This window comes from Brassica napus, chromosome C1, assembly GCF_020379485.1.
Source record: "Brassica napus cultivar Da-Ae chromosome C1, Da-Ae, whole genome shotgun sequence".
NCBI lineage: Eukaryota > Viridiplantae > Streptophyta > Magnoliopsida > Brassicales > Brassicaceae > Brassica > Brassica napus.
Window position 1 is genome coordinate 44,442,714 of NC_063444.1, and position 17,139 is coordinate 44,459,852.

A 17,139-nucleotide genomic window follows, 5' to 3' on the forward strand; every position below is an offset into this window, starting at 1 on the left:
CTGGATCGGATTTCAAAACACTGGGTACAAGTGTATAGCTATGCAATATTACAAATTCAATATAATTATCAAAACTTCTTACTAATAATTTTTTTAAAATGGTATACACATATATGATTACAAAAAATATAAAAGTTAAATTTCTAAAAAAAATTAAAGAATACAGGTATACACATATATGATTACAAAAAATATAAAAGTTAAATTTCTAAAAAAAATTAAAGAAAAAAATATACTCGCCCTTTCAAAGTATTAGTAGACGTATTGATTATTATTATTATCGAGCACATCAATAAGAGTATATGTCCATGATGTATTAGTACATATTGATACAAGTTTTATAATCCTTTATTTGGGGAACGAGTGGCATCTGATATCGTTACGATGGTGTAACTATATCGGCAAATGGTACTAATTAAGCATAACTTTTTGTAATAAATTAGCACTAAAATTCTTATGTAATGTTTGTACTATTTAAAGGTATGTTATGTATAATACGAAAACTGTAAAATATATTTTTGACAATAGTATATTAAAGGTATGTTATATATAATACGAAAACTCTAAAAGATATTTTTTGACAATAGTATATTCCTCATGTCACAATTTTATTTAGATAAATAATACTAAAATAATAATTAATCATATACAACTGGTTAACATAACTATATCCAGTATCCATATCACAACAAATACCAATGAAAATAAAATCAAAGAATATTAAACACGTGTATAGCTAACAAAATATACGCGTTTAATTTATTATTATTTTTTTGTCAACCACGTTTAATTTATTATTTAGTTTTTTTTTTTTTTTTTTTTTTGCTAAAAGGCTTTCAATTTTATTATTTAGTTTGTTAAAAGCACCTAACTGGAAAGGGCGTAAAATCATCACATTTTTCCAAAGGCATACTATTATTTTCTCCACCTAGTAATTATCTAATCTAATACCAGAAAGACTAACTTATACATAGTACACTTATACGATATATATATATGCATGCATGTCTGAAGACGAGAGGGTTTCATAGTGAGGGCAAGCTGTGTCGAACATTATTAGAGAAAAACTAATTTATCTGGTGATTTGTCCTGAAGTAGAGACGGAATATTAAACTCCGACGTCCTTTTTCTTGATAGTTTGTTTCTTTTTCGTTTAAAAGAATAGAAACGGAACATTTTAGATTGTTTTCTCGAATATATTCCACGGGCTTTTTCCGAAAATGGTGTCGTCTGTTTGTCTTTATTTCCTTCTATTTTATAGCTTAGTTAGGTTTTGCTTTGGTTTCATAGGGTGGTCTATTTAAAAAAAAAACATATATAATATATGTACTAGCATTTAGGTTTCTGTGTTGGTAAAAGAAAAAAAAGCATTCAGTTTCTGCTTGGTCTTTTCATTGTCAACATATAAATGACATGAAACCAAAAAGGCATACGAAATAAATAAGAACTGACAAATTTTGTGATATTAACAATCTGCATAGTCTCATTTACGATTAATCAAGTTTACTAATTTGGTCTCAAGTCCTATGAGAATAATTTATGAATTCTAGAGTCGCAAGGGAATAAAGAGGCCTTGATGTTCACCCCCACCGTGTTGCACACACCTTCATTATAAATTTAAAAAAAGATGGAAAGTAAAACTTAGGTGCCATGCATTGTATGAGTAAATTAATGTTACACCAATTACTGCATAAGGTCGGAAGAAAATTTGGGTTTTCGATAATATATAGAAGTGTATGGCTGTTCCGTTCACAAGGAATCAAAGGACAAGATCAAAACGTCCAATATTGAAAAGACGTCGACCCATAAAAACAAAAGTTGAATATATAATAAGCAAAAGGCAAGAATGATTCTGATTCAAGAGTTGTTACAAAAGTAAAACAACGGTCGTCAGAGTTTTGGCATTTTCACAAACTTTCCGATACCCGAAGTGTTGTTGTTCTAAAAGGATCAAAAACATTTTCAACCGTGTTTCGCCAGCGGCATATTTCTTTTTTTTATTCCAATTATAAAAAATCTAAAATATCTTAAGAACGTGAAAATAGAAAAAGCAAAACTCGCGGTAAGGGAGAAGGCTTGCATCAGTGGTGGTCGTCTTCATCGCCGTGACCATCGGGAGGCCCACCCGGACCAACCACTTCCAGCTGCAAACATACATGTAACCCAATTCATTATTAAGAGTGTGATCGGAAAAAAATGGAGTAAATAAGAGGGAAATAAAAAGGTGAAAATAAGTGGAAAAATGAAAATGGGAGAGAGAGTAAAGTAGAGTAAACATATTTACTCTTGCTTAAGATGGAGTAAATTTATTTGTGTGTTTTACTCTCCTATAACAGTAACTAGAGGAAATAGGTGGAAATGCTTTTTAACCTGATTGGAGAAATTTCAGAGTAAATGAGAGTAACAGATTTTTCACTTTTATTATTTACTCTAGAAGTGACATACAGTCACAACCAAAATAAATGGACAATCTAGTGCTTGCTCTAATCCTTTTACAGTTATGTCTGAGCTATGACTATTGTATTTACCATTTAGCAGAAGCTACTGATACGAGTTTAACTTACCTCAAAGTACTGAGTGCAAACAGGGCATTCAAAAGATTTTCCTTTCTCCAGCCAGAACCACACAACGTCGTGTTCATCCTCTGCAGTAGATACAAATTATTCATTTTATGCCACTTCTCATCCAATTTATATCCACCAAAAGAGTGACGAATGGATGAACTTACCGCCTTCACCACCAGGGCATCCCACAATTCGCTTGTCATAGTAGGACTTCACAATAGCAGGTGCTTCCTGACGTAAAACAATTTGGAAAGTGTTATCAAATGGGTAGTAGGCAAACAAGAATGAATGCTGCTCACTCAAGAGACAATACGAAAAAGATCAAACGTCTCAACTGTGTTATACTAGGAGAAATGATTCTTAAGAAATAAATTTCCATGATCCATAGACATCTGGAAAGATGGGCAGTGGACCATGGAAAACAAATAAACACAGAGCTTAAAGACTTGTTGAATGCACTATTCAAATCCCATATATGATTCAAATCCAAGCCAGTGCCTCATTCAGCGAACTAATACTCGTTAGAGAAATTAACAAAAGCCCAAAACAAGACAAAATAGACATAACGAAAGTGAGCGTCGCATGCTAACAGAGTCCTCGATGAAGGAATAACACGGACCCAAATAAAGGGTGTTAAGTTAGCCCACACAGGTCGTTAAAATAAGCTTGAGAGTTGCAAGATATGTAAAATAAAAGAAAGTAAACCAACCTTGGTTCCAAAAGGACCTTCGGGAAAGTCAATGTCAAGCAGCCTCCTCCCCTAACCAAACAAGACAATGACAAAGTTAAAAAAAATATATGTTGCGGTAAAGCAAATTCGTATCAACTAATCATATATGTTTTTTTTTTTAAAAAATGCATAGAGAATCAAAGATTAGGAATCACCTCAAGTTCAGCTTCAAGCTCTTCCTTCTCATGTCCCGTTGCAATAGGCATTACATCCTCCACCTTCTTCTTCTTCGCAGCAACCGCCTCTACTGTATAGTAGAATCACATTTCAGAAAACTAAATTTAACAGCGATGAGAATTGAATCAAATCCTCCCGCTTCTTTTTGGCAACGCAACAAAATATAATCTCAGAGACCAGAAAAGTAGATAACATATACTATCCTCTAAAACCTATGGCACGTGTATGCGAGAAAGACTACATCGACAACTGAATCAAAATCCACCGCCGAGATCTGAAAACAGAGACGATTTAATCACCTGATTCAGAGCTGAAATGGCGAGGGATGACGGAAGAAGAAGAAGAGGAAATGGCTGATGGATTGGCGGCGGGGTAGAAGCCAACGGGTCTCGCGGTGGTGGCTATGGATCGGCGAGGGGAAGCGGCGGCGACATCGGCGGCTAGGGCTTTGAGATGAGAGGAGACGATTCTTCTCCACATGATGACGAATTGATGATGAAGGAATCAAGCGAAACGATTCCGATGCTTTTACTTTCTGAGTGGTGGCGGCTCTTTGCTCAGATTCTTATTTGGAATTGGTCACTCGTACTAATACTTCCATTTCAAAATCAATTCCTACGTGTGAAATGAAAGCACGCACGTGCCAATCGATTTTTAATATATACTGTATCTCTTAGCCACTCGCCGTTCTCAACCTGAACCCGATCATGTGTTAACTTGTTTATGGTGTTTTAACTTGATAATAAAGAAGTATGAGAATGGCAAGTCACAAACAGCATTGTTCTAAAAGGAGCAAAAACACTTTCAACTTTGTTTCACCAACGGAGGAATCTTTTTTTTTCACTCCAAATTAAACAAATATTGTATAATATATGTAACAAAGTGAAAATATAATGTTAAACTAGTCGCCGGTAACTAAGAAGCTGGAATCAGTGGTGGTGATCATTGTCTTCGTCGCCGTGACCATCGGGAGGCCCACCGGGACCAACTACTTCCAGCTGCAATCAATCATACATTTTCAACCAAGTCAATATTCATATATGGAAAATCTCAACAGGGTTCTCTTGTGCTCTAATCCTTTTACAGATTCCTCTGACTCAGACCCTATGACTATGATGATACGACACTCGTTTGAATTTTTTTACCATTTAGATCATCTGATTGATTCATGGTTAACTTACCTCAAAGTACTGAGTGCAGACCGGGCACTCAAAAGACTTTCCTTTCTCCAGCCAGAACCACACAACATCGTGTTCATCCTCTGCAGTTTTCAGGAGGAATATTGATTAGACATGTCTTTGGTAGATAATGTGTACAACTGTTTTTGTTGGATACATATGTATACGAAATATCTAATAAAGACAACAATTAATATCGGAAACTTGGAGTATATGCCATTTATAGAGAGAAGACGAGGTTAACTTACCGCCTTCACCACCAGGGCATCCCACAATTCGCTTGTCATAGTATGACTTTACAATAGCAGGAGCTTCCTGAGGTCAACACAAATTGGTATCAATAAGATGACAAAATTGTTATCAAATGGTAGCTAAACGATGATGAATGCTGCTCATTCAAGAGATAAAACGACATGAGAAAATGAAAAAAGATCAAATGTTTCAATTGGTTATACAGCATGCAGATTTAGCACCTCATCCACTCCTATATGACATCAGTAATTATACAGCAAGCAAAACCTATATTATATCAGTAATTTAGAAAAGATACATAGGAATGCTAAGAAATGAATTCTAATGGTCTACAGACACTTTCACATGTTGTATGTGACATCTGCAAAAATTTCGTGATCATCGTGGACGTGTAAGCATCATAGGTAGCGTGGAGTCTAGGCTCTAGAGATGTTAATATGGGCTACCCGGGCCCGTCTAGGCCCTGCCCGTTTAGACCCTGCTTGTTTAGGCCCGTTTAATGTCAAGCCCGTTTAGACCCGTTTAATGTTAAGCCCATCTATGTTGATAGTACCCGTTTAGGCCCGTTAAAATATTTTTTTTGTGAATTCTATTTTTTATCAATAATCTTTTGTCATATCTTTATATAATTTTTAATAGTTTTTATTTGATTTTAAAACTTATAACAAATAGAAATTCCAATTAAAGCAAAATTTGAATAAAATACTTTACTTTTATTAAATATTAATCAGTTCATAATATCATAAAAAACATCAACAAATTTTAATAGGTTTTAAACACAATTATAACCTAAATTTTTTTCTAGAAAAAAAAATACAAACTATATATATTTGTTTTGTAACACAAACTATATATAATATAACTATTTTATTTCAAAACAAAAATTATAAAAAAAAATATTTTTTTGAAAAAATAATCTTTAAATATAATTTTTTTATAAAAAAAACTCATAAACGGGTTTAAACGGGTACCCGTTTATTTAGCGGGTATACCCATTAACGAGACGGGCCTAAACGGGCAGACCCGTATAAACCCGTTTATTTTTATATCATAATAAACAGATCACGGGTCCGCCCGTTTATACTAAAGCCTGTTAGCCTGTTAGGCCCGCGGGCGTCAAGCCCGTTTTAACATCTCTAGCGTGGACACAGTTTAACTAACAAACACAGCTTAGAGACTTGTTAAACTCACCAAACCCCATATACAAGATAAGTGCTTTATCCATGGAACTAATATTACATTGTTCACCAAGAAAATCTTGTAGTGTGAAAGATTGAAATATACACAGCATAAATAAACTAACTGTGCTGGGTGATGGAATACTACGGATGAAAACAAAGGGTGGTTCGTATACGTCAATCAACTAGCTGTGCTAGGTGTTCAGTATAAAATCTATGATTGCTAAAAACACTGATACGTTGTAAAACTTGGCGGTGATAATAAAATTAAGACATTCAACGTGAGAACCAATCTCTGGTAATAGAAACTTAACTACTAACCTTTGTTCCAAAAGGACCTTCGGGGAAGTCAATGTCAAGCAGCCTCCTCCCCTGCCCTCAAGATTCCAAGATTACAATGACAAAAGTTAAATTTCATTTCCGCAGCTGAACTTATATTAATATATGTTAAGATGCAAAGAGACGAAAACACAAGTAATCACCTCGAGTTCAGCTTCAAGCTCCTCCTTCTCATGTCCAGTAGCAATGGGCATCACATCCTCCACCTTCTTCTTCGCAACCGTCTCTACTGCAAATTACAATAACAGTCATTCACCACCGTCTTGCACAGCTTCAATAGCAAAAATCGACAAAGACGCAGTAGTAGATAAAAGTTCTAGATTAGTGACAGAGACTTGGATTAACAACGACGTAAGCACTAAACCAAATACATAATCCATGGGGTTAGAGAACAGTAACGCGATTCAACATAAACAGCTAGAATTGCATCTAACTCCATCATAAACAGAATTCGGAAAACGGAGAGAATCTATAGCAATGATTTATCCACCTGATTCGGAGCTGAAATGGCGAGGGATGCGGAGGAAGAAGCGGATCGATTGGCAGAGAGATAGAAGCCAACCGGTGCACCGGTGGTGGCTATCGATCGGCGAGGAGAAGCAGCGGCGGCGAGGGTTCTGAGATGAGAGGAGACGATTCTTCTCCACATGGTGACGTGATCTCAGGTCACACCGCGAAGGATTAGCGAATCTCTTCACTGATGCTCCGTTTTTTTAGTGGCCGGCCCTTTGGGAGAATTGGTCACTCTCTACTTCAGACTAACGCGTACGTGAGCAAGGTACGCACGTGTCGAATTACACAGTATAATGGGTGACGAGCTGACGATTATTAGTTAACACACTTCTCATGCCACAGCCCAAAACAACAAAGCTAGAATGGGCCACGGAGCCCACATCATCTTCCCAACGTATCATCTGTGTTCATTGTTCAACCTGCAAAAAGACAAAAAAACAGAAGTAGAAATAAGAAGATGAGGATGATCAATTAAAACTTAGTCGATCGAAATTGGTGCTAATCGATTTTCGAAGTTGGATTGAGTTAGTTTTTCATTGAATTATCAAATTCTAATGCTTGAACTATTGTTTTGACAATAAAAACATGTTTTAATTTTAACCGTAGTCTAGTGACAAATCTCTTGGGATTTGGTATATTCACAAAAGTTCGATTTTTTAAGAGAACTAAATTTAATCACTTGGTTTATGGATTCAGTCTAAATGGTTTGCATGATAGATTGTAACAGATGATCGGTTCACTTCCTGAAAAAGTATTCCAAACTCGGGTCAGATAGTGTGGTAGTCAGTCATCTCTCTGTAGCACTAAATGCGTTCTTTCCAAAGCCGAACGGATAAGTCAATATGATTTATCAAGAAAAAGAAATATCTACCTAACACATTACAAACTTTAGGGTTTATAATATACTAATGAGATTAAAATTTTTCAGAGATAGTCTATAAATAAACAGGCTTGCCTAGTAAGTTCCCCAATTTATTGAGCGACTTAAACGTTGGAAAATTGAACACATCACTGAAATGAAACTCCTCAATAGCGATGACGTGGAACAAATATAACCGTTGAGAAATAACCTACACGCTTCCTTTATCCTACGCCGATTAGCGCGCATATTAGTCAAACACACAGTTGGGGAGCGTAAATCAACCAACCGCACGTTAACCACCTTCCCAAAGGCGCGAAAATCTTCCCAGAATTATCCGACAAATTTCATGCGACGATTACCTTCCTCTGTCTGTTCACCGTCAAGTCACCGTCTCAACCCCGTAACATCCATGGCCACCGGATCTAATTCACTGATTTGGTTTCGTAAAGGTCTCCGTGTCCACGACAACCCGGCTCTCGAACACGCCTCAAAGGCCTCCTCCGGATCTATGTACCCGGTTTTCGTGATCGACCCGCGTTACATGGAGCCGGACCCATCTGCGTTCTCTCCCGGTTCGTCGCGCGCGGGAGTAAACCGGATCCGGTTCTTGCTTGAGAGCCTCAAGGATCTCGATTCCGGTTTGAAGAAACTCGGTTCTCGGTTGCTGGTTCTGAGAGGTGAACCCGGTGAGGTCCTGGTTCGTTGCTTGCGAGAGGTAATGTAGAGAAAGTTCAAAACTTTGTGAAATTGAGGGAGTAGAGATCATCTGAAAAAATGGTTTATGATGATAGTGGAAGGTGAAGAGGCTTTGCTTTGAGTATGATACTGATCCGTATTATCAAGCTCTAGACTTTAAAGTCAAGGTAATAACATTACGCCTTAAAAAGTTTTGATCTTGCTTTTAGCTAATTCAAGTAATGTTCGTCTCTGTAGGAGTATGCTTCTTCGGTTGGTGTTGAGGTTTTCTCTCCAGTGAGCCATACTCTTTTCAATCCCACTGATATTATACAGAAAGTAAGTTCTTTTGCCCTTGTTTTAGATTTTTTTTTTTTATGGAACTGTGAAGATTCTGTGTTTTCTTGCGAGTAAGAATGGTGGGAAGGCACCTTTGAGTTATCAGTCGTTTCTGAAGATCGCCGGGGAGCCTTCTTGTGCTGAATCTGAACTTTTGATGTCTTATTCTTCACTTCCACCGATTGGAGATGTTGGGAGTATTGGAGTTTCGGAAGTACCAAAGCTTGAGGAGCTTGGATACAGAGAGGATGAACAAGTTAAGAGATGATCTTGTTTCTTATAGTAGTTAAAAATGTTTCCGTCTGAGAAACTTATGCTTGTGTAAAATGTCTGTAGGATGAATGGACGCCTTTTAGAGGAGGTGAATCAGAGGCCTTGGAACGATTGACCAAGTCAATCAGTGATAAGGTATGGTGAAGGACTTGGAAGCTTTCCCTTCAGAGATATTATATCTTCTTTATCAGTGTCAATAGTACTGTAAACCCTTTATGTGTTTTATTTGAAGTGTAGGCATGGGTGGCTAACTTTGAGAAACCAAAGGGTGATCCATCTGCACTCTTGAAGCCCGCAACTACTGTTTTGTCACCTTATTTGAAAGTGAGTTACTGAGATAGTTTGTTTACTTATTTTTGCTGTCTATTACCTGACCTTGGAGAAGTTTGGATGCCTGTCTTCGAGGTACTTTTATCAATGCCTTCAACGTGTTTATAAGGATATGAAAAAGCATACATCGCCGCCAGTTTCTCTCCTTGGACAGGTCAGTCATTGATTAACAGTTTCTTATGCTGCCTGACTAAGGGAAGTTTATATCTCTCTTCCTTTTTGTCTCTTTAGTTGTTGTGGCGAGAATTTTTCTATACCACTGCGTTTGGAACTCGTAACTTTGACAAAATGAAGGGAAACCCAATCTGCAAACAGGTACTAGATAACAACTTGAGTATTTTCTTATCAAGCTCCTTCAGCTTAGGTTATTTTAATGCTTTTTGGACCACTTTTGTTCCACATGTAACGTAGATTCCATGGAAAGAGGATCATGATATGTTGGCTGCTTGGAGGGATGGTAAGACAGGGTACCCTTGGATTGATGCCATCATGGTTCAGGTTTGATTTTAGTCTTCAGTGAATTCTTTGAGCTTTCCTTGTATGAATCTTTCTGTCATCTGTAATTTATAGCTTCTGAAATGGGGTTGGATGCACCATCTAGCGCGTCACTCTGTAGCCTGTTTCCTAACTCGTGGGGATCTGGTAATGCTGCTGCCTCTACTGTTATTGGTTCTCCTTTCTTTAGAAAATCTCACTGACATGCATAACGATGTTTCTGGTGTTAGTTCATACACTGGGAACAAGGGCGTGATGTGTTCGAGAGGCTTTTGATTGATTCAGACTGGGCAATTAATAATGGGAACTGGATGTGGTTATCATGTTCCTCCTTCTTTTATCAGGCATTGCCTCCTCCTTTTGTTTCCATAGTTTCATTAGTCATGCTTCACATTCTAAGACGATGTTTCTCTGGTGGTGGGTTTCAGTACAATCGCATATACTCACCTGTATCTTTTGGAAAGAAGTATGATCCTGAAGGCAAGTACATTAGGCATTTTCTCCCGGTCCTGAAAGGTAACTGAAGTTAGTTCCATTACCCTTGTAAGTTTGTTAACCATTTTATGCATTAACTGGCTAATAAGTGAGTCTGATTCAGATATGCCAAAGCAGTATATTTATGAGCCATGGACAGCGCCGTTGAGCGTTCAAACTAAAGCTAAGTGCATAGTTGGGAAGGACTACCCAAAGCCAAGTTAATATTCCCTTCTCCATGTACATATACTCTTAGAAAGATGTGAATATAACTGTGACTCTAGCTTAAAAAAAATTGTGAAACTAGAATCAATATACAGTGTATTTATATTTAGGGAAAGGAAAGTCTTTTGCAAATAATTGTGACTTTGTTGGTGGCAGTGGTTATGCATGATGCAGCAAGCAAGGAGTGCAAGAGGAAGATGGGAGAAGCGTACGCATTGAACAAGAAGATGAATGGTAACATCGGTGATGATGACTTGAAGGATTTGAGGAGAAAGCTTGAGACAGATGAAGAGTCGAACATCAGGAATCAACGACCAAAACTCAACTAAGTACTAAAGTATCTAATGAGATTTGATGAAATAGGCATTTATAAAAACTAATTGTAGTAGCTGGTGGTATGGGCTTAATGTTAAAATGCTCTTCTATTTAAGGTCAACGAGTCAACCGCAAACAGTAGATGAGGAGGCTATTTGTAAAGGATTAAAGTATCGGTGCCAAATTAAAAAAGACAAAGAAAAAGAGATACTTTCCTGTTTAAAACTAAATAGAAGGACCAGTTTGTTATATTTTATCCATTAGCCATGGGCTTTTGATGAGACTTGGGCCGAGGGGTAAAAATGTCAATATGACTACCAAAGACAGAGATAAAAAAGTCAATCAATCCACTTGACTTAACTTGAGAAAGGCGTCCCGTCTACTTGTCTTTTAATTTATCTGCTCCGGATCTCTCTCTATCTTTCACAGACACTCTCTCTCTCTCTCTACGTGTAAGACTGGTGATTGTTTTTTAGGCGGGGAAAATGTCAGGAAAAGGAGCGAAAGGGCTGATAATGGGGAAATCCAGCGGCAACGACAAGGACAAAGACAAGAAGAAACCCACTACTCGCTCTTCTCGTGCTGGTCTTCAGGTTTCTCTCTCTCTCTCTCTCTCTTGGGATGTGTGAACCGTATAAGTGACGGATCTGTAAGGTTCTGATGTAGATTATAATAGTCTAGAGATGGAGTTGAGTTTATCCTCTCTGTTTTAGTTTCCTGAGATTTTTCTCCATAGATTTTGACGATAAAATGAACTGTGTAGAAGGTTAGACAATAAAGTACTATCCATATTTAATGATACTGTTGAATCTTTATGTCTTTAAAAACGACAAAAAGTACATGTTTCTCTGTCCCTTGTTTGCAGTTTCCAGTTGGGAGAGTCCATAGACTATTGAAAGGAAGGTCAACCGCTCACGGACGCGTTGGCGCAACCGCAGCGGTTTACACAGCCGCTATTTTGGAGTATCTAACCGCGGAAGTCCTGGAGCTGGCTGGCAACGCGAGCAAGGATCTGAAAGTGAAGCGTATCACACCGAGGCATCTGCAGCTTGCTATTCGCGGTGATGAAGAGCTTGATACTCTCATCAAAGGAACGATTGCTGGTGGTGGTGTCATTCCTCACATTCACAAGTCCCTCATCAACAAATCTGGCCAAGAGTAGCTTTTGTCTCTGTCTCTCGAACCTTTTTGCTTAAATAATCGTTTATGTGTTAAGACATTAGTAGAGAGAAAACTCTTGGGAGATTGTTTGTTTTGTTAAAGACTCACGTGTGACTTGTTGCTCTTGTTTCTGATTTAATGTTTTTGGTGTTTGTTCATATGAAAACAGTTGCATAAGTTTATTAATCTTTTTTTTTTCTTCCGGCTAAAATTTTATTTATATCAAGATGGTTTATAAAACACATTACATGGATAATAAACTTTCAACAAATTGAACTGAAAAAACCTGAAACTGAAAAAAGTACAACACCTTCAAGGTATAAGTTGTAGTGTTGTTGTGGTTATCCATGGCATAAGTTAACTAATCTTAAGAACATACTCGACTTTGATAACCAACTATTTGCAAAAGACAAGACTTGTCAAAGAACAACACCTTCAAGGTATTTAATGTAAACAACACAACAAGCTGTTATTATTACACATGGAGGAGAGCAAACAATGAGGAAGTCTTTTTATACACACAAACAATATTTGATCACACGCTTGAACAAATGCCAATATTATGAAGAGTTTGGTCTAGAATTTGACAGCTCTTTTGATTGTTTGGAAAGATGACTTAATGAAGTTGTTCTTAACGAGATACTCGTTCTCATCGTCCTGACCTGAGACCACAGGCTTCTTCCTGACGAGGTCATTTCCCTTTTTCATTCCAAAGAAGAGCGAAGGAGAAGATGGGATCCTTCTGAAAGCTCTAGCACTCTCTGATCTCTTCACCACTTTGTCTCTCCCGCTCTTCTCTGGCGTGTTCTTCAAATCAGAACTCGTTCTGCTTCTACGTGAGCTGCTTTCACCTCTTGTTTCCACCTTGTTCTTTGCCTCCTCAGCCACATCTTCTCCTTCTTCATTAACCTTTTCAAGTAGAGGGAGCTTGTGGTCTAGTTTCTCAATCACTTCATCGATCTTATTGCTACCTTGAAGGTTGTCTTTGCTGTTGTTTTCCAGTAAAACGTGGAGCCATTTCTCAACGTTTCCTTTCCCTCGCTCTCTCCTGCTTTCCTCATCTTCCTCATTCTCTGGTTCCTTGAATACATGAAATGCTCTAAAGCTTCTGCTCCCTCTCTTCCCTTCTTCAAGCTTCTCTTCAACATCTTCTAATGTCTTATGCTCCTCTTCCACTTCCTCTGTTTCCCCATGCTTCTCAGAAGCTGCTACTGCTTTATGTTCTTCTTCAAGGTATACTAATCTTAACTCCTTTTGTAATGACGTATCTTCACTTGTTCCAGGAAGATACAAAGACAGCTTCTTATCCCTATCCTCTAGCAACAATTCATCCTCATCATTCAGCAAAACTCTTGATCTTTTCCTTGCTTTCTCCATCTCAGGCCTCACTTGATTCTCCAGCTCCTCTCTTTCCTTAAACTTCTTATGAAGCTCCTTCTCCGAACCGTCACAAATCGCCTTCTGCGCCTCTAGTCTCGCCATCAGTGCACTACTAGCAGCCTGGTTTAACCTCACTTGCTCCTTATACACAACACTCCTAACAAAACAAAACTAAAGTTAATATAATAAAATGGAGTTGTTGTTGTATATAAGAGGAAAATCAAAAATCTCTTACTGGTGCATGGCATCCCTGATCATCTTCTCAAGTGTGTTCCTATAAGAGCACTGAGCTTCCGCCAACTTCCTGCACTTCTCAGCTCTTCTTCTCCGCTTAATCAGCTCACTCTCAAGCTCCTGAATACTAACCTGCTCTTGACTGTTCTTTCTTTTCAAATCATTCATCCCATCATCTAGCTTCTTCAGCTCAACTCTCATACTCTGCGCTTCCTCTCGGTGTCTCAGCGAGTCCCTAGCAGCAACAATGGCTTGATACGGATTCTTCATTAAATCTGGAGTCTCCTTCATCTTCCTCGCTGCAGCAGTATACGTAGTTGCTTCAATGTAGCAATAGATAAAGGCAGTGATAAAAAAAATCGGTTTAGGCCGCCTAGGAAGCAAATGGGGCATAACCGAAACGATTTTATTTTCTTACAAAATTGGTTAAAACGTTCAAAAAATCGGTTTAGACACCCACGAAGCACTAATCCCTTATAATACTAATTACCACCTAACGATTTCTTGAACATTGGATAAAAGAGTGTTTATGTCTCTATCTATAACCGAAAAACCGAGGGTAGTAGTTACTAACGTGTTTGACGATTGTGATCAAGTGATCTCAAGACTAAAGAAGGGTCATAAGGCTCTCTTCTAGAGACAACAACTGCAGCTGACGCAAGACCAAACTTGTCTTTTGATTCAACAAAATGCTGCGGGAAACGATGCGAGTCAACGGTTTGTGAGCCGTTAAGCTCCTCGCTTTCGCCTTCTTTGAACAAGAATGAAAAGGCTCTCCTCTTGAAATCAGAACTCGAAGCGGCGAAAATGGAGAGGAACTGGTTCACTGAGATGCCGACTTGAAGTTCCCACCATGGTACGAGGAACTCGAGTTTGTCCTTCTTGTTCTTGCGTGCTTGCCACTGCACTATCCTTAGGTTACTTGGTACTGTTAAACCTCCTCCTAAATCAATTCAAAAGCTTTTTTAATCAATCAGACAACAAACATGTAACCTTAAAATGAGATAAAAACTTGAGGGATGTGTTTAGTTAGTTACTTGAGCAAGGGAACCAATGATCAAACCCCCAAGCGAGAGGAGAAGCTGAATCCGCGTGGAAGTAGAGAACGTTCCCATATGGATCTATCCGGATTACAGCTGGATCAAACCCAGCATTTCTACAAAAAATAAATAAATCAAAATCATTAGAATCAGAAAATCTACTATTCTAGTGTTAGTGTCATGGCAGGTCCTGAGATTTTAAAGGTTATACAATTTAGTAATGGTTTATATAATTTTTTTAACCTATATATTTTTATATAATTTTTTAACCTAATATTTTGGCCTATGCTTGATTAGTTTATCAATGAGTGCTTACCCTAGATGATTGAGTTGTTTCCAGAGTAGACTTAGGAAGATCTTTGGTTTTGTAGTTGGTCTTGCTTTCGGATCAATCACAGGGAACATCTGATCTGCTTCTCTGCATCTTGAGCTCTTTAAGACAAACAACACAACACAAAAGTGTATTAAGGATCAAACTTTCGATCTGGCGAATATATGATTCGAACAGATTATTACCTCGTTCTGCTGAAGGATGTAGGGCATGAAGGTGAAAGGAGGTCCATTTCTGTACGGATAAGCGTCGAAATCGCGACAGATCTTTGCGTAAGCTATCGGGTAGCCTTGAGCTTCGTCGATTACCATGTCTTCCTCGGTTATATCGTAATCTCCCAACATCTTCGTCACGAAGAGTAGAACAAGATCAACTGTTTTCTCTTTAGGTTTTGTGTTTGTTGATCTAAGAGAGAGAAAAAAGGAAGCTTTTTGAGAATGTGAGTTCTGTTTCGGGCAAGAAGAAGATAGAACTCAAACAACGGTCGGATTTTCTGTCGTAAATTTCAACGACGACCATATCTTTTTATTTATTATATCTAATATAATTTAAATAAAAAAAATAGCTGTCGTGCCACGTAAGCATGTGAACGGCTTTTGGGTGTGTAACGGCTACTTGCCACGCTGGACTCACGCTCCTCCTCCTAATGGAGTTCGTTAGGTTTCTTGTGATATACTTGCTACTTTCTTTTTGAATTTTTAAAATGTGAATTTTTTTTTTTTTTGACAATAACATTTAGAACTACTAAGCTGATCCAACCGATTCAGCAAGCCAAACCGGTGGGATAGAATCGACATAAAGCATAGCTGAAGGAGAATTTCTCGCACCACGTGCAAGTTTGTCCGCCAAGGTGTTTTGTGCTCTTGGAATATGTCTGATCCGAAAATCAGGGAAGAAAGTTTTATTGCGGCTGAATTCTTTCATGTGTGTAGAGAAAGCTGGCCATTCTTCAGGTGTCGACACGATCTTCACCAATTGAGAACAATCCGTCGCAAAAACTACATCAAAAAATTGTAGGGTCTTCATGCACTTCATTGCCCAAATTAGTGCTTCACACTCAGCATGCAGGGGTGACAGGCTTCTACGAAGATTCATCGCCCCCATCATAACATCTGTCGAGTCACTCTTTCGGCAGAACCACCCTTGTCCTGTAAATATGTCATCTTCTTTCCAGGCTCCATCAATAGAACAAACTCTAGTATTTTCCAAGGACGTATAATCCGTCTGTTGTAAGTTCTCACGCTGGGAATTTTCCAGAGCCCAGTTCACTAATAATTGAGCCTCCATCCAAACCGTACATTCCACATCAGCCAGCCGAAGAATCTCCAACGGGTTTCCATTCCTGTTCGAGAAAATCTTATCATTTCTTGCCTTCCATATATACCATAGTATCCAAGGAAAATAACTAAAATCATCCTCCTTCGTCAGTCTCCAGAATAGATAATCCATACTGGTGAAAACCGAAGATGATGGAAAAATTACCGGGGAGGACGAGATCCTCGAAAGTGCCCATGTTTGTAGTGCTGGGGGACATTCGAAAAGGACATGATTAATGGACTCCTCATCTGCCCCACACATACTACAGCGTGTGTCACAATCAATTCCCCGTGCCTTAAGGTTTTTTGAAACTGGTAGCGTACCAGATAAAATTTGCCACACAAAATGTCTCAACTTTGGAGGACACTTCAGTTTCCAAGAAAACGCCAACAAAGGTTTAATATTTGGTCCAAAAGATAAACTTCTTTGAACTCTATCTGGATATAAAGATATAACCCTGAACCCTGATTTAACCGAATATTTACCAGACTCCGTAAAACTCCATCCAAATGTGTCTGGTTTATGGAATCTACTGCCAGACCCCTAATTAGTTTCACATCATCAGGATGTATATAAGCATTTAGCAAATCCACATTCCATGAACGATCAACCGGATTGATGAGATGTTTCACCCTTATAGAAGGATTTAAAAATTGAGTAGTATTTTTTGGTAGTGCTGACCTCGGGCGAGGAGCGGGGATCCACGGATCTGTCCATACAGAGATAGACTGTCATGTTCCCACTCTTTTGATTAGCC

At 38.2% G+C, this 17,139-nt stretch overlaps 4 protein-coding genes and 1 pseudogene across 5 annotated transcripts; 2 read left to right on the plus strand and 3 right to left on the minus strand.

Annotated features, from left to right (window-relative positions):
• Positions 1–1,806: 1,806 nt before the first annotated feature.
• LOC106387505 (cytochrome c oxidase subunit 5b-1, mitochondrial-like) lies at positions 1,807–4,169 on the minus strand. Of its 2 annotated transcripts, none has more exons than XM_013827367.3 (6): positions 3,771–4,169; positions 3,450–3,541; positions 3,274–3,324; positions 2,729–2,795; positions 2,565–2,644; positions 1,807–2,144 (listed from the first exon to the last, which is right to left on the minus strand). In XM_013827367.3, exons 1-6 carry the CDS (start codon positions 3,949–3,951, stop codon positions 2,082–2,084), a joined length of 534 nt encoding a protein of 177 aa, XP_013682821.1. In that variant the 5' UTR covers positions 3,952–4,169; the 3' UTR covers positions 1,807–2,081. The 2 variants fall into 2 exon arrangements, with proteins under 2 accessions (XP_013682821.1, XP_013682822.1); XM_013827368.3 differs by having other exon boundaries at positions 3,450–3,538; positions 3,771–4,073.
• A 19-nt stretch (positions 4,170–4,188) lies between these two features.
• LOC106387507 lies at positions 4,189–7,224 on the minus strand (annotated as a pseudogene).
• Positions 7,225–7,967: 743 nt separating this feature from the next.
• On the plus strand, positions 7,968–11,149 carry LOC106387503 ((6-4)DNA photolyase). Its single transcript, XM_013827364.3, has 14 exons — positions 7,968–8,508; positions 8,585–8,656; positions 8,727–8,807; positions 8,884–9,063; positions 9,144–9,215; positions 9,318–9,404; positions 9,466–9,564; positions 9,642–9,725; positions 9,822–9,908; positions 9,981–10,052; positions 10,136–10,249; positions 10,334–10,421; positions 10,504–10,599; positions 10,761–11,149. Exons 1-14 carry the CDS (start codon positions 8,140–8,142, stop codon positions 10,931–10,933), a joined length of 1,674 nt encoding a protein of 557 aa, XP_013682818.1. The 5' UTR covers positions 7,968–8,139; the 3' UTR covers positions 10,934–11,149.
• Positions 11,150–11,267: 118 nt separating this feature from the next.
• LOC106387511 (probable histone H2A variant 3) lies at positions 11,268–12,282 on the plus strand. Its single transcript, XM_048746319.1, has 2 exons — positions 11,268–11,512; positions 11,785–12,282. Exons 1-2 carry the CDS (start codon positions 11,405–11,407, stop codon positions 12,079–12,081), a joined length of 405 nt encoding a protein of 134 aa, XP_048602276.1. The 5' UTR covers positions 11,268–11,404; the 3' UTR covers positions 12,082–12,282.
• A 220-nt stretch (positions 12,283–12,502) lies between these two features.
• On the minus strand, positions 12,503–15,568 carry LOC106387508 (trichohyalin-like). The gene is made up of 6 exons (XM_013827371.3): positions 15,251–15,568; positions 15,051–15,166; positions 14,732–14,850; positions 14,269–14,637; positions 13,696–13,993; positions 12,503–13,617 (listed from the first exon to the last, which is right to left on the minus strand). The coding sequence occupies exons 1-6, from the start codon at positions 15,407–15,409 to the stop codon at positions 12,657–12,659; spliced, it is 2,022 nt and encodes a 673-aa protein (XP_013682825.1). The 5' UTR covers positions 15,410–15,568; the 3' UTR covers positions 12,503–12,656.
• Between the last annotated feature and the right edge of the window lie 1,571 nt (positions 15,569–17,139).